The 27,316-nt window shown below is 39.8% G+C and overlaps 3 protein-coding genes across 3 annotated transcripts in view; 1 reads left to right on the top strand and 2 right to left on the bottom strand.

The window, feature by feature from the left end:
* Positions 1-220: 220 nt before the first annotated feature.
* Positions 221-15,300, bottom strand: lck (LCK proto-oncogene, Src family tyrosine kinase). Its single transcript, XM_020608648.1, has 13 exons — positions 15,177-15,300; positions 13,468-13,580; positions 12,862-12,922; positions 11,421-11,511; positions 10,328-10,426; positions 10,089-10,192; positions 8,850-8,999; positions 8,601-8,753; positions 6,682-6,861; positions 4,612-4,688; positions 1,316-1,469; positions 1,008-1,139; positions 221-868 (listed from the first exon to the last, which is right to left on the bottom strand). The coding sequence occupies exons 2-13, from the start codon at positions 13,573-13,575 to the stop codon at positions 672-674; spliced, it is 1,506 nt and encodes a 501-aa protein (XP_020464304.1). The 5' UTR covers positions 13,576-13,580; positions 15,177-15,300; the 3' UTR covers positions 221-671.
* A 2,405-nt stretch (positions 15,301-17,705) lies between these two features.
* Positions 17,706-20,029, bottom strand: fam167b (family with sequence similarity 167 member B). Its single transcript, XM_020608677.1, has 2 exons — positions 19,662-20,029; positions 17,706-19,238 (listed from the first exon to the last, which is right to left on the bottom strand). The coding sequence occupies exons 1-2, from the start codon at positions 19,962-19,964 to the stop codon at positions 18,975-18,977; spliced, it is 567 nt and encodes a 188-aa protein (XP_020464333.1). The 5' UTR covers positions 19,965-20,029; the 3' UTR covers positions 17,706-18,974.
* A 318-nt stretch (positions 20,030-20,347) lies between these two features.
* The window catches only part of LOC109964944 (myotubularin-related protein 9), an 8,757-nt gene continuing 1,788 nt past the window's right edge, over positions 20,348-27,316 (top strand). The window contains exons 1-9 of the mRNA XM_020608572.1: positions 20,348-20,362; positions 21,142-21,269; positions 21,614-21,670; positions 22,085-22,193; positions 22,342-22,467; positions 23,230-23,403; positions 23,486-23,703; positions 23,811-23,972; positions 24,499-24,640. Coding sequence (XP_020464228.1) covers positions 20,348-20,362; positions 21,142-21,269; positions 21,614-21,670; positions 22,085-22,193; positions 22,342-22,467; positions 23,230-23,403; positions 23,486-23,703; positions 23,811-23,972; positions 24,499-24,640 — 1,131 coding nt within the window. The remainder of the gene's footprint in view (positions 20,363-21,141; positions 21,270-21,613; positions 21,671-22,084; positions 22,194-22,341; positions 22,468-23,229; positions 23,404-23,485; positions 23,704-23,810; positions 23,973-24,498; positions 24,641-27,316) is intronic.

The raw sequence follows: 27,316 nt of genomic DNA, 5'->3' as shown, positions 1-27,316 counted from the left end.
CCTTCAAAAGTCTGTGTGCATGCCCAGAGATACATATTTTTCATTATTTTTGGATATACCTGCAGCATTTGCTGCAGGCAGCACTCAGGAAAAGTACTGCAGTTTCCATAATGCAGCCAGAGGCACCTGAATAATGTCAACTAGAATCACAAATGAAACTTTTGAGAATTTAGTGTGGAATAAACCAAAACACCAAGAATACTCTACTGATAGTGGTTTATTTATGTATGGATTAAATTTACTTTAACAACAAACAACATCCATGTAAGTCGTTTTACTGTAAGAAAAACGACTTGAAAACATTTATTAAACTTCAGAGGTGAAACACAGCTGAAGCAGTTTGACAGTATTTACATCTTAATAACAAGCACCAGGAGAGCAGCTCCTTACTTCCCAGTCCCCAGTTTATTGAAGCAGCACAGTGATCACTCTCCTCCTGTTGTTGGCTCTTCAGTGATCCAGTTTTAGGATCATAGTCCATATGTGATTGTATCATATCTACAAGGCCATTTCAGAATAAGTATGGTGTGAAAACAAAGTACTCTTATTTGGAATATCAGTACCTGTGCTTTTTAATAAACAAAACAAAACCCAACATCCAGGTTCAGAGGCTATGCTGCTAGTTTGAGTATATTTATTGTTTATCTGTATGTCTTTCTGCCCCATCAAGTTTATTCCTGATACTGACTCTCTGTGGCAGTGTTGAAATCCCCCAGAACGCTCCTCAGGTACTCAAAGGTGGGCCTCTCCGAAGCCTCATCCTTCCAGCACATTTTCATGACATCATAAAGTTCATCGGGGCAATTTTCTGGCTTCGGCATTCTGTAGCCCCACTCCAGATTCTGGATTACCTCTGGGTTGGACATACCTGCACCACAGGGAAAATATAGCCAAGTGGGCAATGTTATGGTGTTTTCCAGCAATTCCAATCTATACTAGACTTGTAATGTAATATTGTAAAATAATTTTGTGATGGGCTTGAAGGACTACAGTGAATGAGAATTTACCAGGGTAAGGTATGCGTCCATATGTCACTATTTCTGTGAGAAGGATCCCAAATGACCATACATCTGATTTTATGGAGAAGGTGCCATAGTTAATAGCTTCTGGGGCGGTCCACTTAATTGGGAACTTTGCACCTATGAACAAAGAAGGGAACTTTATCTCTCAAAAAAGACATCAACGCATATAACATAATAATAAAATAAATAACTGTCTATAAGAGATATTATTTAGCCTGAACAAAGTTTCCAAGCTCTGAGCTCAAAATAACCTGTGATATAAGGCATCTTAAGTCTCTATAAGGTCTTGTTACCTTCTCTAGCTGTGTATTCATTGTCCTCAATCAGCCTTGCAAGACCAAAGTCAGCAATCTTACAGATGAGTTCATGGGACACCAGAATATTGGCAGCTCGCAGGTCTCGATGTATGTAATTTTTCTCCTCAATAAAGGCCATGCCATCACTCACCTGCAGGGGGCAGCACATCAATAGACAAGCTTTAAATGTGTGTGTGTGTGTGTTCAAGAATGAAATGCACACTGTGGGTAACCTGTGTGTGGTTTAGTATTGTGTAATATTTGTGTGGGTGTTGGACAAATGAACAGAAATATTGTCAAACCAGGGAGTTTACCACTTCCCCAGGTCAGTTCCTTATACCCTTTTACCATGTACTCCACCCATGCACTCCACCCTGGTACACAGCTGTGCCTGCTGAATACTAGCTGTACTAAAACCTGCAGTCCTGCATTTACCTTAGTGCAGTCTGGATGATTGTTCCAGATACCATGTTTCTGATTCAGTCACATACTACATGAGTCATCTCCACACAGGCTGACCTCAGAGGAAACTGAACCTACATGTAATCTATGAGGAAATTGGTGTGTGAAGTATTTAAATCAGGAAAAGCTAATGATTTCTGCAAAATTCAACACCCACAGATAATATGCAGTGGTGGTGGTGGTAGTACATACTTTACATAAGAATCTATCACATGGGTGTGATTGGCCCTGGGGGTCTTGTCATAAACCTGAGATGTACGTTTGTCTGTCAATTTTATGAACTTCTGTCATTCCCCTCAGGCAACATAATACCTCTTTATATTTCATTCATTTGATTATCTTATGAATGTAAAACTTAAAAACTTTATTTAGGATACATTACATTAGGTATCTGCTTTGTTCTACTATTGCTAAAATCTCACATTCCTCCGATTACACACATACATGTGACTGTATTTTAAGCATAAGGCATCAGGATATGAACAGTTCTCAGTACTGCAGCAAAAAGATGTCATTAATCTTTTGAATTTTTATGGTCCATTACATGATGGTTAGAGTTTCTTGCTTTAAGCTTTCACCACAAATCCTATCAGCGCATGACGACTGCCTTGAGAGCATCTTTTTCTAAAATATGTTTACCACAAAGCCCTGTACAAACTCCCTGTACCTCGCTGTGCCAAGCTCTAAGGCGATGGAGAATTTGCCTACATCGAATGAAGACTCCTTTGTCTTCTTAGTCTTTGAAAAATCAGTCTGCCTTCCTGTGGTTGTTTTTTTTCCATTCCCACACCCACAATACATGTAAGTCAGAGATCTTTTACTTACATGTAATGTTTTAAGAAGTATATATGAGCTTGAGTTGATATTCTTGATGAACGTTTTTTGATATACGTTGATTTGTTTTGTTACTGAAAGTCAGATAAGAAGATCAATGCGTCGCTCATATCTGTATGCTAAAAATTAAGCTGAGCCAGTTGATTAGACTGAAAACAGTGGGAAGCAGTTAGACTGGCCCTGTCTGTAGTTAAAGAGATGGTATTATCGGCCTTTTTGACCCATTTCTATAAATACTGAGTATATGTTAAACATGTCTGTGACATTTTATTCTTTAAAGTTGTTTAGATTTCTCTAAATTCATTTTAAAAACAACCCAGATTTCCCATGTATGTACTGTCCATGTGTACCTCATATGCTATTTGCACCTCATCACCAACGCCCTGGTGATGCTGAACCATCTGACAATCTCCTATTATTGTTTGCACTATTGTCACTGACTGTACATGGTTTTGAGTCACAGCTTATTGGCTGTACCATTTAGATTTATCCTAATTACGTTAATCCAGTTCTTATTCTATTCTATTTTTATTCTACTTTATTCTATTTTAGTTCCTAAATGTTATGGCACCCAATCCTAGGTGAGAGAGAAACGGTATTTCGATTTTCTGTATGTCCTGCACATATGGTGGATTGACAATAAAATCCTTGAACCTTGAACCATGAATTAGCTGAAGGTGATCATCTTCACCAGGCCAATCAGATTAGAACCTAATAAATCTTACAGTTGCTGCTGCTCTTTACCTTGCTGTGATGGCTGTGGGTGGAAACACATGATAGTAAATGGAGATATATGAACCAGAGTCTGATCCTGAAGGGGAAGGAGAGGAACTTGCTGTTGCAGACTGGACACTTCAGAGCGGTAGGATTGTGTTTAAGTTTCCTAACAAAGTAACTAGTAATTTTTGTCAAACATAGCCAGGGGCAGCTAGCTTAGCTTTAGCACAGCTATTTTTATGTAACTCCCCAAACTCTAGCTCTGCACAGGGGGTGGGTTTAATCTTTGTATATCCATTAGTATGCATGGGTGTGACGTCACATTTTGCACAGTTTCAGAACTCTTCATTTCAGGTGAGAGATTTAAAAACACAGGGGAGACAGATTTCAGCAATTTGACAGCAGATGAGGTCCCCCGCCATCACCCTGATCATATCATATCAAACCAATTCTTTTTGTTTTCTATCATACTACCTGGTTAATATGGACCTCTAGTACCTTGTGTGTATAACTTGTACAAAAGTGGAGGCTCAATAAAACAGATTGTGGTTTACAGGGATTGTGAGATCATAAGATCATCTGGTGTCTTAGTCAGGCAACCAAAGATTCCAGGATTTTTAAACCAAACGATTAAACAAACAAGATATAATGTGTAAATTAGTGAGCTAGAAGTGTTGGAAGGCAGGTTTTGCTACCTCTTCAGCCAGGTCTTTGTGAGAAGCTAAGCTGCCAACTGTTGCTTCATATTTAGTGTACTGATATTTTGTACTTTCACTTCATCTTGCAGTCTGTGTCAAACCCCATGTTCAAACATGTTCAAACAACTGACCAGCTGAGTCATCTATCAGAATTTAAATTGTAAACATTAGTTGGCAGTGCTGTGACAGAGCATCTGACTATATGCTGATAAAAGTCAGTAAGACAAATTTAGAGAAATAAAAAGAAAATCTGCATCATACTTTGAGTTTGTCTCCATGCTTAGATTTTAACAGTTGATCTTTGTACCAATGTGTAAAAAAATCTAGTGTGATATTAGGCCTGTTTGGTAGTTGCACAGTTTAATTTGTGCCCGAGGGTCTACCTGCACAAAAACACTTACTAACACACACCCAGCTCTGTAGTTATTATAGGATTAGTCTCGAATGTGAGCCTCATTACTACCTTGGCCAGTTTCCTGTTTATGAGGATTGTGCTGAGAAAATAGGAAGTGAAAGAAAGAAAATCTGGTAATTGGTGTGAAAGGAGTGTAGAGCTAAGAGGACAGATAGATTTAGATTTACCTGCGATGCCATGTCTATCAAAATGTTCATGGTCAAATTGCTTCCCTCTGTTGTTTTTAGGTAATCCACCAGGCTACCTGTAAAAAATCACATCCACATTATATCTCTTCAGAAAACCACTGATTCATGCTTACATTAACTTACTACCTAGTAACTAAGCAGAATATTTTGAAGTTATCAAGCAAATCATGTCGACATTTTTCTGCAAATAAGCTAGGTTACCCCCTTTCATACATCATGAATATTACAGATACGTACATACACTTTTTCATTATATTGTAGCTGAAGCTGCTATGCACAGAAAAGCAAGAGCGAAAAGTCAAATTCATTGGAAAACAAAAGTAAAATTAGACTTTGTTAATAACATTTTTTAGTGGTCAAAAATACCACAGTTTCCCAAACACATAAATAGAAAGAGCTGGACCAGAATAGCAGTTCATATCAAGGAGCATAACACTGTGAGGAAGTACAAGATGCATCAGTCAAACTGATGCATAGTTTCTGACAGTGGACTTTGTTTCCAGTTTGATTAGCACAGAACAATACCTCTGCATGCTGGCCAACCAAGTCAAACCAGAAAAAATAAAGAGAATGAGTGTGCCAGGAAAGAGGCATTTGCACCTCTGCTTAAGTCCGGAAGACTGCTTTTAAAGGAACGGTCTTTATCAAGGTCCAAAGGGAAGCTGGAATGACACGCCTGCTATTTTCCATCTTTGTTGTCACTGATAATGAAAAAGGATCAATTAAAACAGATGGAAACTTCAAGCAATCCTTTCTCTTGACAACAGAGGTGACAACTGTGTCCAGTCCACATGTGGATCCCAGACAAATAGGCAGCCTCAGAATTACCTCTGATGGTTTACAGGCCCCCCGTTCAAGACCATACAAAGGCACTCCATTCACTACAGCTGTAAGGCTGTTGCTGTGTTTGTGACGACATCTCTTTATGCATTTTGTTATTGTTCCTCCCAGTGAAAAAGAATTACAGAGATCACTTTCACTGGATCACTTTCATATGACATTTGGGTGAACTAAATCTTTGCATAGATCTTGTAATATAGAAAGTTGTTTACAGCTGTTAAATGACCCCAGTTTATTACTCGTGTTTTGTGATTCTCAATAAATTCTCATGTACTTTGTTATGTAAAAATAGAGGGGGAAAGTGGAAGCTCCAGTAACAAGATGCTTTTTACTGCTGCAACCTTATAGTGGGCCAATATTTGTGTACACGTGTCTGTGTGTGCGTAAGGCAGACTCTGGAAAATAGCCAGGCCTCATCAGGGGTCTCTGTGAACAATAACACTTCTCAGACTGGCCCGGAGAGACTTCCCTTGAAAACACCAGTAACCTGTTGTGAAAAGAAGTTAAAGTTCATGTTTGCGTTGAAACATTTTGGCGCACAGCAGTGGACACAGGAGGGCCATGAGCAGAAGCTGAAAATAACCTATCAGAAGCCAGGCCACTTCAGCAGAGCAGCATGCCTTCACTTGGCTCCCTTATTTAGGTTTAGTCACACAGTTGCATTCATCTACAATCACAGGTAATGATTGTGTAGTTCCAGTAATGTGCATCTCATATCAGAGTGTGTATCATAGCCAAATAAATAAGAAGGCAACTGTGGCTGCGTGATCAAAAGAAACTCAGCTAATTCAACAGAGACACTGGAGGGGTGAATACAAGTGAAAACACCATGACTCATGAAGGTGGAACACATGGGACAGCCCAGTCTTTTTTTCAAGCGTGTACTCTCTCCCAGAGTCCAATAACAGATCAACAAGTTTGAACATTTGTAACACAGTGCTGACACTAACACACTTTGTCAGGACAGGAGTTTAAGAAGCATTTATTTCAGACAGGCTTAAACATATTTTCATTGACTAATCTGAACCGAAGTGAGTATGAGTACAGGAGGATTTCTTTTTTCCATTTATCTTCAAATGAGCATTGATTTCATGGAAATACCCTGGAACCAGTTTTCTTTTGATGCTTTCAGTGATATCCGATTGTCTTGACTGATGGTGTTATTAGTAAAATGCTCTTGGCTGTGACACATACAGTATTTCAACCTACCATTTTCCATGTACTCGGTGATTATATTGATTGGTTCCTCGGTAACCACAGCAAAGAGGCGGACAAGATGAGGGTGCTGCAAGTTCTTCATCATATTGGCCTCTGCCAGGAAGGCTTCCATTGACATTGTGCCCATTTTCAGACTCTTGATTGCCACCTTCCTGTCATTATTGTAGACACCTGCAAATACACATTTAAACATCACTAGGTTGCTAAGTCTACAGCCATGCTAGCAGCTCTGTGAGCTGTATTTAGGCACAGTGGTGCTTTGAACTAAATGCTCATTAATCAGTAAGCTAACATGCTCACAGTGACAATGCTAACATGATGATGTTTAGCAGCCATGTTTTTTTAGCATGCTACCATGTTGACATTTGCTATGTTCAGTTGAGGCTAATGGGAAAGGTTTTGCACATAGTTGGCCATAAACTGGAAAATTAGACATATTGCAATTTTGATCTGATGATGGTGCTAGATGAAAAGTTAGGAGACCACAAGTAAGTCTGTACTAGTTTGTGCAGCAAGCCATCCAACTGTTGTCAAGTCCTTTTCACAAATGTGAACTTCATAGTGGTGCTAGAAAAAGTCAGGTGATTACTAATGTTGCTGGGGTATATTGCCTGAGAACTGTGAATGTACCAAACTCTGTGCCAATGTGGCTGGTGGACATTGACACATTTTACACAATAAAGAACATTTAGACTTAAGAATTTTCCTGGCGGTGCTAGAAACAAAAGTTAGAGAGCACCCAAAGTCACTGGGATTCATCTTCTGAAGACCATAAATATCTCTATCAATTTGAATGGGAATCCATCTTGCCTTGGAGATCATCTTGTCCCAGACATGAACAAGACACACAGCAGGCTTGGTCATAAACACAGCAGTTATGTCATGAGTTGTGCTTAGTACAGTTCACCATGAAACTCATGCAAACAGCATCTCTTTCCAGCTCGGGTACACTAAGACTCCAATATATCACGTTGACTAAACACATAGTCATACAGTTTTATCTTCAGTCATTTAACAAACTGAACATCTCACCATACATGAAGCATAGCAATGATGGAAATATTATATTGACTATTCAAAACATTCTGTCCTCTCTTTTTAACTGCAGTGGAATTCTTCTCCCAGTGAGGGGTGGTTATCACATATCTTCCTCTTAACTAATGTGAATCAACATTTCATAGTCAATGACAGTCACACCCATTATTCATATACTGTATGTGTTTGAGCCAATGTTTGATTGAGGACAGTGAACAAACACAGTGTCCAGACATCATCCAACAAGATACAGTACTATAAATGGAAAGTGGCTGTGAGATGAGTCCAAACTCCATGGTTGGCAATTATGCTGACATATAGGAATGGAAACCAAAGAGGAAAATACTCTATCCATCTGAATAATAAATGGACTGTGGGAAAGGTTATTTCAGTTGATACCCTTGTGATCAAAACATTTTGCCATTTTGTTTAACTTAATTCTCCACTATCACAATGGACACTGATGACACAACTCAATCAGTCCCCGAGCTCACTGGAAAGGTAGGTTCATGTCCTCTGACTGAACATGCATACTAGGGTTAAAACCTCATATCATTTTCCAGTTAACCAGCTCAAAGTAGTCTACAATTTAAAATCTATAAGGAAATCATTTTGCATGCAATGCAGAAAAACCCTGTCTAAAAACCTTCTGGCAGATACAGTGTCAAGCCACAATGTCACTGTCCGTTTATTGAGCAACTGGGCTTTGTACATGTGCAAAATGGTTCAAGCTTGGACGTGCAAAATGAAAATACAAGACTTAAGTCATTAAACTTTTAAAAATCTACACTATCCCCATATTTTTAATGGAGCCATGATCAACATTTTTCCTCTCAATCTTCCTGTCCACCTTTTCTTTCTTTTATGTAACTTACCCATCCACACTTCTCCAAATTGTCCAGCTCCAAGTCTTTGCACTAGTTTCAAGGACTCTCGGGGAATCTCCCACTCATCCTGCCACCAAGGCTTCTGCGGCATTCTTGACTGACACGGCTTCATCAGCTTTGTGCACAACCCGTCTGCCTCACCTGGATGACAAAGAGAGGAGGCAAGTGAAAATTATTCACATGCAGACCCCTTAGTAAACAATAATCTGGATTATCTCTTTAAGCAGCTGTACGCACGTGAGTGATGCTGGACAAGCTCCTTCAGTGAGCTAAAGGATATCTTGGCTGTGATGTAGAAGCCACCATTGTCCATGTTGCGGATCCTGTAGTGCTTGACTCCTTCACCTGTGTTATGATCCAAGTCCCTGACTGATAAGGAGTATGACCCTGGAAAAACGAGGAAGCACTGTGAAGGAGCAGATTTTACCTCAAATGTCTAAACTTGGATTTTTCAAAGTTGGACACTATATCCTTCACCCAAACAAACATTTATGCAATATTCATAGTCCATATTTGTCTACGTTTTGGCAAATTGACGCAACTGAAAATACACCAAATAAAAAGCTATTAGCAATCTATGTTTGCAGTGTATAGACAGCTCTCAGTAGATTATCTGCTATGATACAGAAAAAAATGTGTTAAATGTGATGATTACAAGACAAGCCGCTTTGTTATGAGTGTCTCTTTTTTGAAGTTTATTTACAATGGATGTCAACGATACCTTCTGAACGCATAAGTTACACTGAATAAAAAAATATGTGTAACACCTATGTGTTCAGATCTGACTGAGGGGACATGCTTCACAGTTTGACAAACTTCTAGTCTGAACAAAAACCAGCCATGTTAGCGCTCTGCCAGGATGTACATACACACAATGTGTGTTGAGTGAAGTAGGCTAACATCCATATGTTAACATGTTGATGTTAAGCCGGTAGTGTATAATGTTTACCATGTTCACCATCTCAGTGGAGCATGTTAGCATTCTAACAGCTGTGGAATGACAGACCAGCAGTAGCCTACCGATAGAGCCATGCCGCGATGTTAGAAGCACAGGTTTAAGGCACATATCTGATAGGGTTAGCATTCTACTGTTCATGCAGCATTTCCAATAGAAACAGTGAGAAGACATAAATAAATATTCATGTAAAAAAGTCTTTCAACATTTTCATTTTTAGCAGGAAAGCAAAACTGAAATCAATCAGACAAAGCAAGTCAGGACACAGGAAGGGGATTTGTGGGAAATGCAATTTTAGAAACACTGCCAGTAATAACAAGACTGAGAGACAGAGGGGCTACCAGCATTTTGAGCATGATCTTACTTGTGTGGTATTCACACTCATGTATCACAATTGTAATGTGTAAAATGCTTCATGCATCAAGTTTAAGTGTATGCAGCAGTGGAAGAACATATTCAGACATACTGCTGAGAAACCACCTTGTGAAAGAGAAGCTATGACAACAAAGAAGTCAGTTCACCTGGGGCTGTCTCACTCTCTCGAATCAGGAATGAGCCCTGCGTATTCCCAGGAGCAAGGAGGATCCTCATGGCTTCATTTCTAGAAATGTTCTTAAAGAACCACCTGCAGAAGAAACACACAGTAGGCTATGCTTCACACTTTGAGCTAACCACTTCCCCTCCCTTAGGGTCACAGCATGCAGCATATGAGATGAGATGGTGTTCAGAGCAGTATCATTATGTTTCCTGTGTGACGTACGATTCAGTCTCCACTGTAGTCATAGCAACGAAGTTGTAAGGGATGTATCCCCGCTGGCCTGTGGTGAGAGACTCTGCCAAATACCACTCTGGATCATTTCTGGATATCAGAAGAGACAACAATAAAACAATGAGAGAATTTACATGTCTGTGATGCCTCACAACAGCCTAGACATTCTGCGATAGATGGATCCATCATCAGGAAGCAGCTTCATTAGCCCCCACAGGCAAAAGGCCTCTTTGCAGTGAAAATGATCACTGCATACGATGACCCACACCACACTTAGCAGGCTGGGAAATCGCTGTCTTACATATCAGCCGAAAAGAGAACAGAAAAAGGAGGCGTGGTCATTAATCTCCACCATCTCCACAGCTAGTTAAACTTTTGAGTTTATCAGAGGAATAGTTCAGGTAATTAACAGCTAAATTAATAATCACATTTTCCTACACAAGTCTAAATTCCTCTCGCAGAACACCATCAAAGAAATTTTTGTTTACCCACCAACCAAACTCTATACAATGTCCCAAATATTTTTTCACCTGTACTGTAAAATTTGTCTCAGCATTGGAATCTACATTTCTTTAATCTAATATGCTCCACTTTTGTCTCAGAATCTCTCAGATTTTCATTAAAAATTTTATTGGAATAAGAATAAACCTAAAAAGCACATAATTGTATATAATCATAGAATATAAATATACATTTTTTAAAAATGTTATTGTCCTATGGCTCTTATGTCAGTCAGAACTCCATTAATAGACAAATAAATAAATATCCCACAGTGTGATCACATTTTTAAAAAATTTTTGTACTTCTTCAATAGTTGATAATAGAGAGAGATTGAAAACATAGGAGAGACAGAATGAACATGAACCAGAGACATTACATGTTAGACTAGGCCAACTTGAAAACTCAGGTGTGTTTTTGGTTCGGTATATGTTAGTTAATACAGGATGCTCAAGGACTCAACATACTTAAATAAAGTTTTGGGTCTCATGGGGATGAATGGTTAGCGATCAAACTGTTGTCTGAAGCAACCTATAATTATAATTCTAGCCAACCAGGCTTTATTAAATGCTCATCAGCAGCTTACTTGTTGATGATCTTGAGTTTGTCTCCCTTCTCAAAGCCCAGGTCATCATTATGCCGGGGTACATAGCTGTATTTGGCCACCGCAAGGCTGTCTGCAAGAGGAATGTTGTGAATTTTAGTTAAATAAAACACAGAAGAAATGTCGTATGTAAGGGACATTTTAATCACAGATGGCTCAGTGGCAGTGATGAAGGAAAAGAGTGGGTATCCTTGTCTGGTCCCTGTACAGTGTGAAATTTATGATGGTTGCCTCTTACTGACAATGTGGCCAAATGCTAGGTGTATGGAATCTAATCTCATTTATTAAATGATTCCCATTTGATGGCAAAAAGAAATTTTCAGTTGACTTAATGAAGGAGGTATCTATAAGTAAAAATATTTTGATATGTTTGGGTGCTGTGAATTGTTTCCTTAATTACTGGAGTAGCCATATTATGTTTCCAAATAGAATCCAGCTACACAATTAACAACAGTGGTTTGTTTTGTTACTTCAAGATAGGAAGATGACACTGGCACAGTGTAAGGGGGCTGCGAAGCCCACGAGCAACACATGCAGCTATTAGGTGTTGTGATGAGTTTGGTGTCTAAATGAATCCATAATCAAATGATACAGTGACTTAGTGTAAACAATTTCAGTTTAACTGAAACAAAAGACCAAAGTAGTCCATTACTGTATGCACACAAAAACTAGCCAGTGTCATCACTCCCAGCTCCAAACAATATACGGGCCCCTGATCGAACACCACAGCAAAGTAACTACAATCTATATGGGGTTTATTATACTCAACCCAAGTGGTGGCTAATAGGGGATAACATATCACCCAAGTAACAGACACAGCCTTCACATTTAATGTAAAAAAACAGGGGAAATAGCATATTTGTAAAGGACATTTTGACTGGAAAATATGAGGAACATTTTTTATTTTTGCATGAGAAAAATATGAAATATGAAATGAATAACTAGGTAAATATACTAGAATGAGTTAACATGTGCTAGGACTGAGTAAAGAGGAAACAAAGAGTTGAGAAATGGGACAGGTGAGATATAATACAATAAAACGTTTAAACTTTAACTGGGGCTAAAGAAAAAATTAAAAAGCTTTATAATACATTTTAATAACTGTATAATTTACTTACTTTCAGTTATGTGTTTACATTCTGCCTAAAATTTGCAATTCTTTTTCATCTTACATTTGCTTAATATTACTTGATATACTTTATCTAATACTGTCATTCAGTTTCTACATATTGTAATTCGACTACAACCTCTAGCATTATTATATGAAGTCAGTTCTTCTGGTCATTTTCCCATTGATGTTTTTTTTTCTCCTCTTCTGAAGCAATTTTGTGATTTTGGACTAAACAAAAAATGTAATATTGGTGACACTGTGACATAAGTATATTCTTAAACACAGAGAGAAAAACCTATTGTAACTAATTACCTGGTAAAGGTGACGTAGGAGGTGAATGCTGTGATGGGTACAGAATCAGCTGATCTGTGTACTGGCAAGAAGAAAACAAGATCCAATTAGTATTTTAGAGTCAGTTTTCTAAAGTCAGTAGAAGATTAATGTGGTAGAACAAGCCACTATCACATGTCACATTGCAAATGTCTCAACGTATTGTGGCACATACAGGTGGCTTTCTTCATTATTTCTAATCTAATGGGGCATCAAATTCACACAGGGCAAACAAACAACTCTGAGAAAATCATTTTAATTACACAGACTGAAGACAGCTTCCCTCAGAGTTATCTAAGTTATACTTTATTTTTATTTTTTTTAGGGGGGGGGTGACTGAAACACACATCGCTAACTGTGATGCTCACAACTTCTCACTCGTACCACTGTCTGTGTGTCTGTGTATGTGTACTGTATGTCCTCCAAAGTGGTCATTCTCATTCAACCACAGAAAAAAAATCAAAGCCCATTCGTGTCAAACTGCACACCCATTCATTCTCTACGATGAACAATGTGTTGACACGTACACACGTGTGCACAAATACAAAAAACATCAACACTGACTGCTGATACAAAATGTGCACTTACTGGATTGCTTGACTGGGGAGGAATGGGGCAGTTACAGTTCTCACAGATTTCATCCAAGTTCTCAATCCAGTCACTGTCTGAATAATCCGAACTGCAGTTACATCCCATCTTTTCTGCAATTTAGAGGTTCAAGTTATTTTTTTTTATGAGCATAAAAATGTTTCTAACATAATAATTAGTATATTTTTTAAATGGCAAAAATTCTCCAGTGAAAGTATCAATTTTAATTCTGGATGTCGGGAAATAACTGCATCTTACAAAATGTTTTTGTTTTCGAAAACTGCTTTAACCGGACGTGACTGAGGCCCTCGCCTCAAAATGGAGGCTCAGTAGTGACTCAGGTTCTGAACTATGAGCATAACAGTTTTAAAACATTTCATTTTAGACATTTTTTGACATTGTATAAAAATGCACATGACAGTCAAATCCAATCAGATAACTCACACCACAGAGCTGTGACCAAATCACAGGGCTTTATGTGTGCTAATTCTGATTCAGACATGAACAATAGGCTCTGTAAAACTGTACAAATACTAATCTTGTATAATCCAGAGTCTGCATGTGGTTCGCTCAATGAACTGGCTTTCTCAAGCTCACTTGGCTCCCACCAGGCCACTCATGAAACAGGGACAGTGGGCTAATCACAGCCTTAATCTGTCCCAAAGGCTCAGAGCCTTGAGAAAAATCTGGAGAGGCCTTGACCTGGCAGTAACAAGCACCACTGTGCTGAGACCCCAAGGAGCGAATCACAGGAGGATCGCCAGTGCATGAAGAAGGGTTTTCTTTAAAATTATCAGCACTCCTGTGCCTACTGGCCAACACTCTGGGACTAATATGAACAAAGTCAGCATTTTCCACTGAGAGGTTACCCTCTTCTTTTTATGATCTGGAGCTGAAGGCCTTTCCAAACAAATACTTTTGATTGTTATTGTTTGCAAAGTATTATGGGTATTTAGCTTGTTAGGTCCATAAGAATGGCCAAAGACATTTGGTGTAATTCCCTGGCATTATCATGGAAGCTTGAGGGCTGAGCTATATTCCAAAATGCACTTAGAACACCATAAATAATGGTGTAAACATAAGCATAGAATTTCTGTGAAATTTCTGATTATAGCACCATTATCACAGAACTGACACTTCACATAATTCATGTTGTTGTACTGGACATTGCCCACATTATCTCTCATGTAGACAAATCAGTGTCACAGGTATAAATTTACCAGCACACAAATGCCCTGAGTTCATATTTTCACTAAATTTTAAACATATAAATTAGATTAACAAGACACTAAGAGTATTTTACTTAAAGAGAAAGCATACTATTGTTCTTATGTGGTTTGCACAACTTTGTAATTCGGATTTTTTTCAACAATGACAGTCACACCAGCAGTATCTGAATATGCATTTTTACAAGCCTTTATGCTAAATTATGTAACACAAATGGAAACATATGGATAGATATTATAGATTTTAGCTAACCTGCCATTAGTTTTGGGTGGGGACATAATTCTCTTTATATACTAATTGTCAAAATACAATATAGTTCATAAAAAAGCCAAAAGATCAGAGCAGTGCCTCTAATTTATGTAACATGTTTCCTATAACATGCAATAATGATGAGTAAATAATTATTTTTGTTGATCTTTGTTTATCACAGTTTTCTATATTCTAAACCTCGGTGACTGAAAGAAAGAAGTTTAGATACTCACTTCTTGACGTTCGAAAAGTCTCAAGAGTCCAATAATTTTAGATTTCAAGAGCCGCCATAGAGATATTTTTATTAAATATTTGTATTTAGCAATTCTCCACTGGACCCTGGGTGTGAAGATATCATCATCTGCTTCACTTATTATAACTGATTCAGTGCTAGGTGTGCTGATGTGGTGTCTGTACGCATGCAGACACAGGAGTGGAGGAGTGGAAGAGAGCGACTCGGTGAGTTTCCTGTCGTTGAAAAATTGAGGGTTGCACTGCAGGTGTTTACATGCAGCTGTATGTTAGCAGAGGGGAACGTTATGGGCTCCATGGTAAAGGGGTCAGGATGGCACCTTTCCCAAAGAGTGAGCCAAGATGTGAATGTTCCAATACAGTTACAGGCAGTCTGTGACAGTGGTGAGGTTATATTTATATGTTGTTGTGCTGTTTATGTGTGAAACATCTGTGAGTCAGTGACCTTTAAGGTGAGGAACTCCATCAATGTAGGGCTAGGGCGATGGTCTGGGTTTACAAGACAGTGTATTTGACAAAAGAACATTTCAAATAGCACAGGAATGAACTCAGCAGTACTGTAATTAACTATAATTTATTATATTTAATGCAATGCAAAAGACCATTTTGGTGATTTGGAGCAATTGTGGTTCCTGAGTAGTGCTTTCAAGTCTCAGGTTTGGTAAAAGGACACAAAGCTATTTTTGTCAACCCAACATGTGGTTTGTGTTTTCATGTTGGCCTTGCTATTCTCAACTAAGTCATTCATACGTGCTATACTTAAAAGACTTGAAGTGGGTTGGCTGCTCATAAAAAAACACCCAGGAGGAGATAAATAATAATTTGAACTAAACAATATAGACAGGATAATAAATAAACAATATAAACAGGATGAATAGTAAAAAACACAGTATTAACAGCTTAAAGGAGCTTAAAAAAGTAATGCAGCAACAGTATCGTGTTACAAAGTAAAGTGAGCTGGTACCTCGAAACAGCAACCACAAACAATGCATACATGTTTATGATTATACCAATTTCTGGAGGATTGTGTAATTGTATACGGTGAGGTGAGGTGTATGTAACTGTTCACTAGATGTCACTTATAGAGCAATAAATGGTGAATTGTTATTTTAACCAGAGATTTTTGTTGAGTGGGGCCCACACCATGGTCCCATTTTGTCTCCAGAAAGGAGACATGAAATAAGAAGTCCTTCAGACTGCTAGCACCCTGTACATCTGCTGTGCCTCTCAGACAGCTCTAACTGCAGGCTGCATCATTTCTTTTGTGGTGAACGGCTGTTGCTGCAGAGCTCGCACTGGCAGGAAGTCAGTCCAAACATTACAGGAACTGCACAGAAATATGTGCTTAGAAGACTGCCACAGCATAGATTAAGTCTCACTTGTGATGAAACCACTAGAGTTGACTCTTTTTCCGTTAAAGTGTAGAGTATAAATCTAGCAGGATGGGTGAAGTACTTTTGCTTTTTGACATTATGTACTGTAGGTGATATTACAGGGCTTTTTACTGAGCTGATTTCAGCAATATCTCTAAAACATAAGAAGATGCACATGTACATAGTGTTCTATCAGTTTTTGAATGCAGAATCTAATCAGACACAGTGATATATGAAATATATTGTGCATCAACTGAGCCCCACCACCTTTGGAGACCACATTTTGGCAGACCCTAAAGGGTATTCCTATTTTCCTCTCAAACACGGTTGTCACTACTTCCAAATGTGGTTGGAAATCACATTCTGTTACGCAATCAGATTGAGATACTATCAATATGCACAAAGTTTTCCAACCCTCCTACAACCCGCTTCACAGTGCAGGTGCTGGCCTCTTTCATGTGAGTGAGCATGGCTCTTGTTTGCTGCTAATGCTTACTCATATAAATTTTAAAACAATTTCAAATATGTGTTTTTAAGTGTGTTTACTCAAATACACTGATACATATCAGCTTCTGCTCATATGATGGGAGGTGGTATGATCAAGGGAAACCACATGCAGTGTAAATGCAAAAGCATTCAGTAAAGAATAAGGCCCCAGAGCATCACATTGTGGCCTCTGTGCTTTTTGTGTTACTCATTTCCCCCAGTGTAGGCCTAAGGTTATCAACGTCCTGAAGTAGGTTGTGCCATTTTGTGATCATTGCAGTAGTTCTACTTGTACTTTCATTTTTACACAGTGTCAACACTTGGTTTCTTATTTGATGAATTTTGTCCATCAGTGCCTGTGGTTGTGTGTATTCCTCTAGGGCCTCATTCATGAGTGTATATATTACACCAGGTCATGACGGAGAGTACTGTACACAGCTGGCTATGGATGGACCTGAAGCAGCATGATGTGGTGACATTTACCAAAGACAGGACTGATAGCAGATCAGTAGAAGCTAACCCACAGTATACTTTACAGTCAAGTTGACATGTGATTACCAGTAAAAATAATACATTTTAAAACTGACAGACATATTAAATTCTCTTTAATAAAGTGTCATACAAGCAAGAAAAATGTACATTTTAAGGCATCTTGCATGTAAATGCTCATTCTGCAGTCTGCATGGAATGATAAACAATGGCAATAAGATGTTTTAATATTTAGCAACTACAACACAAAAACATGACACTTAAAATATGAGAAAAATATGAGTCCTCTTGCTTTCTGTTCATACTAATAAACCGTTTAACTTAAACTGCCCACTGAGCAGCTCAATACACTCGATCAGTATAAGCCATATATAGCTTAAAGGCTGTGCACTGTGGCATCTGGACATGGTCATGGAAAACAAAATGCATCAGTCACCGTGTTGTGAGTCCTGTCAGTGCACCGGGGCACATATAGATATTTTTGGTTTGCAAAGAAGAAGTGTAAAAAATGCCAGACAATGGCAGCCTGTTTCCTGTGAGGACACTGGCAGGGACAGAACCCTGATGAATGCCTATGTGTATATACTGTACAGTAGGAGTTTATTTAAGGACTCTATTTTGTCTTAGGTGTGAATGTTTTCTTTATCCGATCTGACCAGACTAGACCAGACACAGTCTTTATTGCTAACTGGAATTGTTGCTTTTAATTTGCATGTATTGTTTTAATCTAATTAGCATTGTGTTTTTATCTATATATGCATTTAAATGTTTTATCTATCTGTGTACATTGCATTAAGCTGTTTGACTTGCCTTTGTGTATGAAGGTGTGCTATACAGGAAAAAACCTGCCTTGCCTTACCTTCTTATTTCAATCAAATGCAGAAAATATGTCACCAGTAATCTCAAGTAAAGTGACTTGTCTACCTGTCTACCTGTCTGAATATCGTCTGGCTGTACAAAGCTTCCAATGATTGTCCTGAAGTGAGTATTTCAGTGACAAGCTTCCAACCACACAGTCCTACTGTTCCTCTTATTGTCTTGCACTTCTTTGGAAAAATGTGAAAGTTTGCTTTTACAACACTAAACAATCATGATATTTAACACAATACCCATCCCACATTCATTTTACATTTCAGCCTTCATTTATCTACCATGGTTCACAATGCACTGTGCAAAGAAAAGTGAATGGTAGAGCAGCCCAGGCTCAGTCCAGTGTGTTAGTATTAAGGGCGTCAACTGAGAGCTTCCTCATGCATGTCAAGGAGAGGTGCACATCAAAGGAGTCATTTTCATGGCACAGGTAGCTGGTAGTCACTCATCATTCTGTCCCCAGTACATGTTCAGATGAGGAAATAATCCTAATAATAGCCTACACAAGCACAAGAGAGGCAACAGGAGCGCTCTCAGTAGCATTAATGAAGAGTTGTGATTTTAACACAGTGAGAACCGTCTGGAGTTGAGGTTCATCTTGGTGAGGCCCAGGTGTTTTAGAGGGGTGGACAGAGTGAAGGCAGCCTTCATGGGGATGTCACACAGGAAATCAGAATCCTCGCCACACTCCTCCAGCTCAAATGTTGCATCGTCCAGCATCTCCTTGTGACGGTCACACACCTGCTCCACTTTGAGCCGGTGGATCTCTCCACGCAGGCGGATCAGCTGGCGGGCCAGGCGGTTGTCCTGAACCTGCATTTCCCTCTGAGGAGAAACAAAGGGTGTGGGGATGAAGCAATAACACAAAATGTGTGGACGTTTGGTTCTGGATAGCTGTTTAATCTCTTTATCAAAGTGTGTAGTGTAGAATATACAGGTAGCAGAAAACAGACTGCCCTGTTTTACAAACTATTTGTTTAAGCTGTGCAGGAAGCCAACCGTGCAGCTCTCTGATTTAAAGCAGGCATTCATGCAGAGCAGATCACTGATACCTGAAAAGCTGACTGTCTACGCCAGAGGTGAGAAAGACAGTATGTCACACATGCAGAGAGGGAACTATGAAAAGATTGTTTTTGTTTGACGGTGTAAAGTTGTCAGGTCTTGGCAGTGATATTTGCACAAAACATTTGTTTTATTATAGTAGCCTATAAATCTATGGGTAAAATAAAAGGCTCAGGAGTCCCTTACCAGCTCTTTTCGCAGAAACTCCAAAGCATCATCAATAGTATCAAAACCACAGATATTGCGCACAACCAGTTCGGAGTTCTCATTTCTCATAATTGCAGGCATGGAAACGACTGGTTCTCCAGAGCCCGGACTGCCTGTTTCAGAGCAGCCTTCCTTCCACGGTCCACTCTGTACCCGCTCCTGCCACTCCAGATAGGATGGTCTGCGCGTCTGTAACTTCAGCTTCTCTGTTAGTGCCTTTACGCTGTCCAGATCCACAGCGTCTCCCTCGGTGGATTCGTCCCCAAACACTTTAAAATCCATCGGTCCAGCGAGTGAGTGAGGTCCTTCGGGACTTCACTAAGTTCGTTTTGTGTGTTGCTGGTGTGGCGATCAGCGCGCAACGTTTATAGGGAGATAAGAGCAGTGACCGCCCACTTGGCTGAGGACAGGGACGCAGGATAATTGATAGGCTTTAGGAAGCCTAAGTTCCCGGAACGTCCTCCTTACAGCAAAAACCAAGTGTAGCTTGGTCTTATTTAGATTAAAAATGCAAAATAAAAGTATAACTAATAATACTCCAAAACACTGCATTACAAGTCCTGCATTCAAAAATCTTACTTGGGCTAAGTAAAAATACAGAAGCATTATCAGCAAAATGTACTTAAGTAACCACAATTAAGGCCCAAGTAAATAAGTACATAGCGATGGAAGAAGCCACTGTGCGTGTTGTTTTATTGCACTCCTGACGTATTATTAGAAGTATTTTAATGTTGTAGCTGGTCAGTGAGTAGGCTACCTCAAATTATTTGAGTAGTACTTATAGTACTAAATGCCACCATTGTACTTCACATTTAGAGGAAAATGTTGTATTTTCAACTCACTATTTTTACTGCGGGACAAAATATGATCCGCCCGTAAAGCAGCAACAATAAAATGCCCCTTGCACTCTAGTGCATTCATAACTATCGCAATACAATGAAGCTTATACAACCAACACTTTCAAATGAGGACTAACTAAAAGCTGATTTACTTTTAATACTTAAATTGACCGGTGAATACGCTTCTCACAACACCGGTCAAAGCTTTAGACATCTGTCACAAATGCTGTGATTTACATCGATTTTGTATATGTGCATGTGCTGCCACCTAGTGGTCATTTATCACATACCAAACCTATCACTGCAGCTTCTCTCCATTTCACTCTCCCCCACAACGCACAAAATTTTAGTAGCTAATACCAGTGTTGCTGTCTCTCAGGAAACGTGCACTTCCGTTTTTAGCCAAGTCAAGCAACACGTTTCCATTTCTAGGGCAGCCTCATGCTCAGCCACCTGGGTTTTACAAGGTGTAGCTACATTATTGGTTGTTCTGGGGGTTAAATCTATTTATAGGCCACTTATCGTCAGACAAACAAAGCGCAACTGTGTAGACAGGGGAGGGAGCCTGTTGCTTTCATTTTACACGCCCCACAAGGGGGAAAGACTTTCCCCCCCCCCAGCCGCTCCATCCGCCGAGCAGGGGCACCCTGTGTGTCACCGGCCACAACCTGCTCTTCTCGGACAGGGAGGAGGGCAGCTGTCGGCAGTTTTTACTGCTTCTGAGGAACATCGATGCCATTGAGAAAAGGTGAGGGAGGGGGAATAAAAAGTGTAACCATGTATCGAGTTTAGCTGTGTAATAAATCATATTAAAATCATATTAATCAGGAGTTATTTACAAAACTGCCTAAAAACTGACCCTTGATTCAACGCAATCCAGCTAATGTGCTACTTAAAATACTAACTACAGCATCTAATAATCATCTGTTATAGTGATGATTATTGGTTATGACTACAAACCTGTGCACGGTCAAACACACACACTCACAGGGCCAACAATTAGTTGTCAACAAGTTGTCTCTTCTGTGCCAGTGAATGCTCCAGTGTATAATTAATGTCTAATTACATTATTCCTCAAATCTTTTTGACCAGTGTGGAAAACCTTTCGGGCTATTCCGGCCTCTTCTCTAATGCAGGCCGCAGTGAAAGGTTGGACATCATTTGTGTTGCTGTGTGTCTGCTGTGTGTTGCTCTTATTGGCCACAGTGCTCCAGAAGCAAATTTGCTAACAAGATTGCAGCAATTGTCTTTTCCTGCTACGCCCACAAACTCATGTTGTGGGTTTTTTCCCCTCATTCTCAGCCTTTTTTGCGTATAGCTTCATGAAAGCTTACTGAAACTTGATATAGGCCTGTTTTTGGTATGTAATAAAGAGTAAGGGCTCTACATCTATTTTTCAGCAAGCTAAAGGCCCCCCCGACACACAGCTGACTGGGTTTGCTTTCCTGTTTTGCTGCAACTTTTTGCCCTGCTGGAGTCAAAACATGAGCCATTGATGGGGGAAGTGGATATTGTTTTTCACTGCTCTGCATTAATCATAGTGGCGTGTACTTGGGTGTGTAGGATTTCTGGATCTTCAGGGACCATTACCATCAAGTGTAAAGATCTGCGTGTGCTCCAGCTCGACATCCCCGGCATGGAGCAATGTCTCAACATTGCACACTCTATTGAGGTACAATAAGTACCTAAAATGCAGCACAAAAGAATGAGTAAATCAGTATTTATTTATTATTATGTAAAATGTCTTGCTGTTTCCTCCTTGTCTTGATCTTTACTTTATATCTGACGTTTAACAACAGTCCCTGTTTCCCTTTCTCTAGACCCTGTCCTGCCTGGACTGTGTGTCCGAGATGTATCCCTTCTTTCACAGACCCTCTCATCTCAGCCTGCAGGACCAGTGGGGTCTCTCATCCCCTGAAGAACATTACAGTCAAATGAAGGAGCTTGTAAGCAATGCATATATGTAACTTTGGAATGTAATCTCACAAACAGGCAGAAGTCTCACAGACAACTTTTCCCAGCAGTGATCCAGCATTCATATGACCGGAAAATTCCAAGAAAACATGAGGGCGTGGGACAGGATATCCTCGTTGCTTAGCTTTCATTTGTTTTCATACCTTCAGAATTTGCTGCACACTGTTGGAATTTGTGTTCAAAAGCTGGATGTCGTCCTCTGGGGATAGGGGTGGGCTGGACCCTGGCGGCAGCATTGTTGCATGTATTGTGTAGGCACAATCTGGGTGGCCTAGTGACTGCCCTAGTGACTGCCCTTTACTCAGAACTGGCGCTTGCATGTCTGTGGCCATCTTACTAGTTGAGCTATTCTGTGAAGTTGCCACCTGCAAATTGTAAACTGTAACACCTGATTGGCCTTAAATAAAACATATTATGCAATTAAGATTTGTTAAATGGAACGTCTTGACAAGAATTAGACCAAAAGATCAAAACCATGTCTATATCTGTCTGTAAAATATGAAGGCACAGCCAGGAGATGGGTAGGTAGAATATCGCTGTTCACTGCCAAGACATTTGTAGCCATCACATTAATGAGCTACACTTTACACTTACACAGTTAAACAATAATGGTATTAATGAGTAAGTTGCAGAAGTGCATATTTTGCTGCCCTTAGGCTAGATGTTTCCAGTTATTGATTAGTTATTTGTCACTGTGACTAGTGTTCCTCACCTTCTCCCTCCTTTATTTGCAGCATGATAGGTGGAGATTGAGCAGTGTGAACAGAGACTACTCAGTGTGTCCCACCTACCCTCCAGCTGTCATTGTTCCTAGGGATATAACTGACGACATACTGGTGAAAGTGGGCAAATTCAGACAGGGAGGACGCTTCCCTGTCCTCTGCTACTACCACAGGAAGAATGGCATGGTGAGATGTTTGTGCGTTTCTCCACTGGCCTACAATTTACACACATAACTAAACAGTTCTCACCAAACTAAAACATTTTTAGGTAATCATGCGCAGCAGTCAGCCTCTGACGGGAGCCAATAGGAAGCGCTGCAGGGAAGATGAGCACCTTCTTCAGGCTGTGATTGATGGTTCAGACAAAGGTTACATTATTGACACCCGCTCCAGTCAGCAGGCGCAGCAGGCCCGGATAACAGGCGGAGGCTTTGAGTCCAAATCGTGCTATAACTGTTGGAAGAGACTGCACAGGCATATGGAAAGGTGTGTGTGCATAGTGGGAGGAAACGCTCTTCACCTTTTTATCATTCTGATTTATTCCATGAAACATACCAGTTTTAACTTGTTTTTTTTCATATGTGTGTAAACAGGGGTAAAGCACTGCAGGAGAGTCTAATCAAACTAGTGGAGGCCTGTGGCGATGAGTCCCACAGTATGGACCGCTGGCTCAGTAAGCTTGAGAATTCAAAGTGGCTGTCTCATGTCCAAACTGCTCTGTCAACTGCTGGCCTGCTGGCAGAGTGTGTGGAGAGGTAGGAACTATGCCCCCAGGGTGTGTCTGTGGTGGCATTATAGTTGGCGTACATTTGTCCCAAGTTTGTATAACTGCAAACTGTATGCAAATAAGTCTGTGCATAAAGAAATGTTTTCAATTTGAAATCAGTGCAGGAGTATAGTAAAATCAGCCTGTGATACTGTATGAATAAAGCAATCATGCATCAGCTGTAGCAACCTGTGTCTAACCAAAAAAAAATCAAAAGCATATTCTTATCTATAGAGACAACGGAGACCAAAACCTTTTGCTACTTAATGTAAACTTGTTGAGGAAGGAAAACAATATCACAGGTCAATGTTAAGAGTTAAGAGCCAGATAAATACCATAGGATGTGGTATAACAGATGCCAGCACTAAGCCATCACTAAAGCTGGAGTTCCTGTCAGCAGCATTATTTAAGAAGTTTCAGTAGTTACTTTGCCTTGAAATACAGTACATGCAGGGATGCCTTTTATTATGCACACAAAGTTATAAGCCTCTGGCTTATCTATTCATTTTTACAAGGGACGGTCATTCAGTTCTGGTTCACGGTTCTGAAGGAACAGATACCACATTGCTCATCAGCACTTTGGCTCAGCTCATCATGGACCCATGCTGCCGCACACTGGAGGGTTTCCTGGCTTTGCTGGAGAGGGAGTGGGTACAGGTAGGTTTATGTATGTGAATTACAAGACTGAGAAGATGCTAAAATGTCTTGTGTTGGAGACCTGTTGGACTAAATGTTGGATTTATTTTGAGCTGTTAAAACAGTTAAAAAAAAACAACAGAGATATGCACTGTAACAAGAGGACAGTACAGTAGACGTGGCATGAGGAAGGATTCTAAATCTTGCTGGTTCTCAGTCTAATACATATTCTTCAAATGTATTTAATGCTTTAATCAGCTGTGAGTGCTACAACTAATGCTTGTGAAGTGTGTTTGTCCAGGGTTTCCCCTCACCTGCTGTGTACAGCCTTGTTGAATTTATAGTTGTTGGCTGTGGCCCTGTGTAGGCTGAAACCTGCAGACACTGAGTTTTAAAAAGTACTTTACTGCCTCTGAATATTTTTCAAGTGTAAAAAAATGAATTTGTATTTTTGGATTCATCAAAAAGAAGAGGAAGCATTGTTATATTAACAGTATACTGTAGTGCTGTTGTGTACAGCAAGAAGGTTCCAGGTGGGAGTCTGGGCCGACTCTGGGCCTTTCTGTATGGAGTTTGCATGTTCTCCCTGTGCCTGCGTGGGTTCCCTCCAGCTTTTTCCCACAGTCCAAAGACATGCAGCTTAGGTTGACTGGCTAAATTGCCCCTAGGAGTGAGTGTGTGTGGTTGTTTTTCTACCTGTCAGCCCTGTGATAGGCCACCTGTCCAGGGTGGACCCTGCTACTTGCCCAGTGTCAGCTGGGGTTGGCCTCAGCTCCCCCCACAACCGGAAGCCACAGGAAGTAGGAGTACCCGGAGGCACAGGGAGACCATGCAAACCAGGGCTTGAACCTGGAACCTTCTTGCTGTGAGGCGATGGTGCTAACCACCGCGCCACTCTGTATCTTATCATCCACCAATAGGCAGGTTTTATTGGTCAGTATTACAAAAATGTTTCTTGGCTAAATCAAATCGATTTTATTTGTATAGCGCCAAATCACAACAAAAGTCATCTCACGACACTTTACAAAGTAAGGTCTAGACCTTACTGTTATCAATATTATTACATAGGAAAACCCAACAAATCCCCCTTGAGCAAACACTTGGCGGAGGAAAAACTCCCTTTAACGGAAGAAACCTCCGACAGACCCCGGTTCTTGGTGGGCGGCCTTCTGCCTCGATTGGGGTGAGTGGATAGAGGAGAGAGAAACAAGGAAAAGCATCAGATCACAAATCCATATTCATCTGCAAAAGCTTGTGAGGGTTGCATACTCTGAGTGGACATCCGTGTACAGCCCCAAATTTGAGTGTCCTGTCCACAAATGTGCCAAACAGCTAAAGTAGATGCTTGTTTTGTGCATTGCAGGTATGTACTGTTTAATTCCCATCCCTGGTCCCATTCCAGGTCCCAGTTGCACACCTTTTATGCAGTTCAACCAAATTCAACAATTCGGTCAGGATCATCATGTATTGTGGTGCATGTGTGTGGAACACGTCCATGTATGCATCCCCCGATTGTAGTATGAATAGAAGTGCATCCATGTGGAGTGTATGCAAACGTAGGTAAGTAAAAACCAAACAAGACATTTGGACTGTACTGTAGTCTTTACTTTAAATCCAATCTGTTTGCTCAGTTTTGATTCTATTTATTTACAGATTTCAATAGATTCACCAAATGATGGAGCCAGGCAGGCCATATGTTTATAATTAGAGGGCTACTCAGGTACTGCATATGAGTTATACAAGTCATATTTGTTCTGTATGGTTAATGTTTTAGAACTGCTTTGATGGGAAAAATGCACTGTACAAGTTTTTACCTGTATGTCTGCAGTGTCAAATATAGATGTCAAACTCATGATCTATCCCTAACCCTAAATAATATTGCATTTCTTGCCTACAGGATTCTGGTGTTAAAGTCTTGCATTTTATTTGTCCACCATCCACCCCAACAACATTTCTGTGACTTCTGTATGGTCTGTGTGGAAAACTCATGAGCAGTATTTAAGCATAATTTTAGGAGGATCAGATTTAAAGGGTGAATTTTACTGAATTCATATCAAGCAACCTTTGAAAGTGTATATTCTCATAGTGTCAAGTTAATATACAGTATGTCTGAACTTTCTTTAAAAATGTCCTATCTAACTCCTAAACTGTAAACTTCACCAAAGACAATTTGCATATACAAATATTATGTCAGCTTCATTACCTCTGCAACAAATTTGTGTACATTTGTTATGCTTAACAAACATTCTGATCCTCATTTGTATTCAGATTCATGAGCAGGGGGTTGGGGTGAGGGGTCTGATTGCCATCAGGCCCACAAGTGTGGCAAATGCAAGCCAGTTGATAAATGCACATTATATCACATGATTGCATAAATAATTACAAAAAACAAGGGTTCAAATCAAATTTCAAATGCATTATAATATCTGTCAATTGCAGTCAATATTCTTCATTCCCATTAAGAGTGCTTGGAATTGCCAAAGTATGTTTAATTAATTACATTGAACATTCATTACTTTCAAGACAGCTTTTGTTGAATTCTCAGGGATTATGATAAATTGTGTTTACCAGGTATAAGAGACAAAGATGGGGTTTATGAACTGATGTCATAAGGGTAAGTGTGGAAGTAAATGGCAGGAAAATAGGTTATTTAATATTTCAGATAAGGGCATAACAATAATGGCAAAAAAGTGCTCA

Source organism: Monopterus albus, unplaced genomic scaffold (genome assembly GCF_001952655.1).
Source record: "Monopterus albus unplaced genomic scaffold, M_albus_1.0 scaffold94.1, whole genome shotgun sequence".
Taxonomy (NCBI): domain Eukaryota; kingdom Metazoa; phylum Chordata; class Actinopteri; order Synbranchiformes; family Synbranchidae; genus Monopterus; species Monopterus albus.
Note: the sequence above shows the minus strand (reverse complement) of the source record. Positions and strands in the feature narration are given on the sequence as shown.

Bases quoted from the DNA above. Each gene is read 5' to 3' on its own strand.
- lck (XM_020608648.1), bottom strand. From the start codon at position 13,575: ATGGGATGTAACTGCAGTTCGGATTATTCAGACAGTGACTGGATTGAG. The intron at 9,000-10,088 runs GTGAACTGACTT...TCGTTTTTCCAG, and splicing joins AGAGAGTGAGACAGCCCCAG to GGTCATACTCCTTATCAGTC. The intron at 1,470-4,611 runs GTAAATCTAAAT...TGCCCCCTGCAG, and splicing joins TGATAGACATGGCATCGCAG to GTGAGTGATGGCATGGCCTT.
- fam167b (XM_020608677.1), bottom strand. From the start codon at position 19,964: ATGGATTTTAAAGTGTTTGGGGACGAATCCACCGAGGGAGACGCTGTG. The intron at 19,239-19,661 runs GTAAGGGACTCC...GTTTCTCCTCAG, and splicing joins AGTTTCTGCGAAAAGAGCTG to AGGGAAATGCAGGTTCAGGA.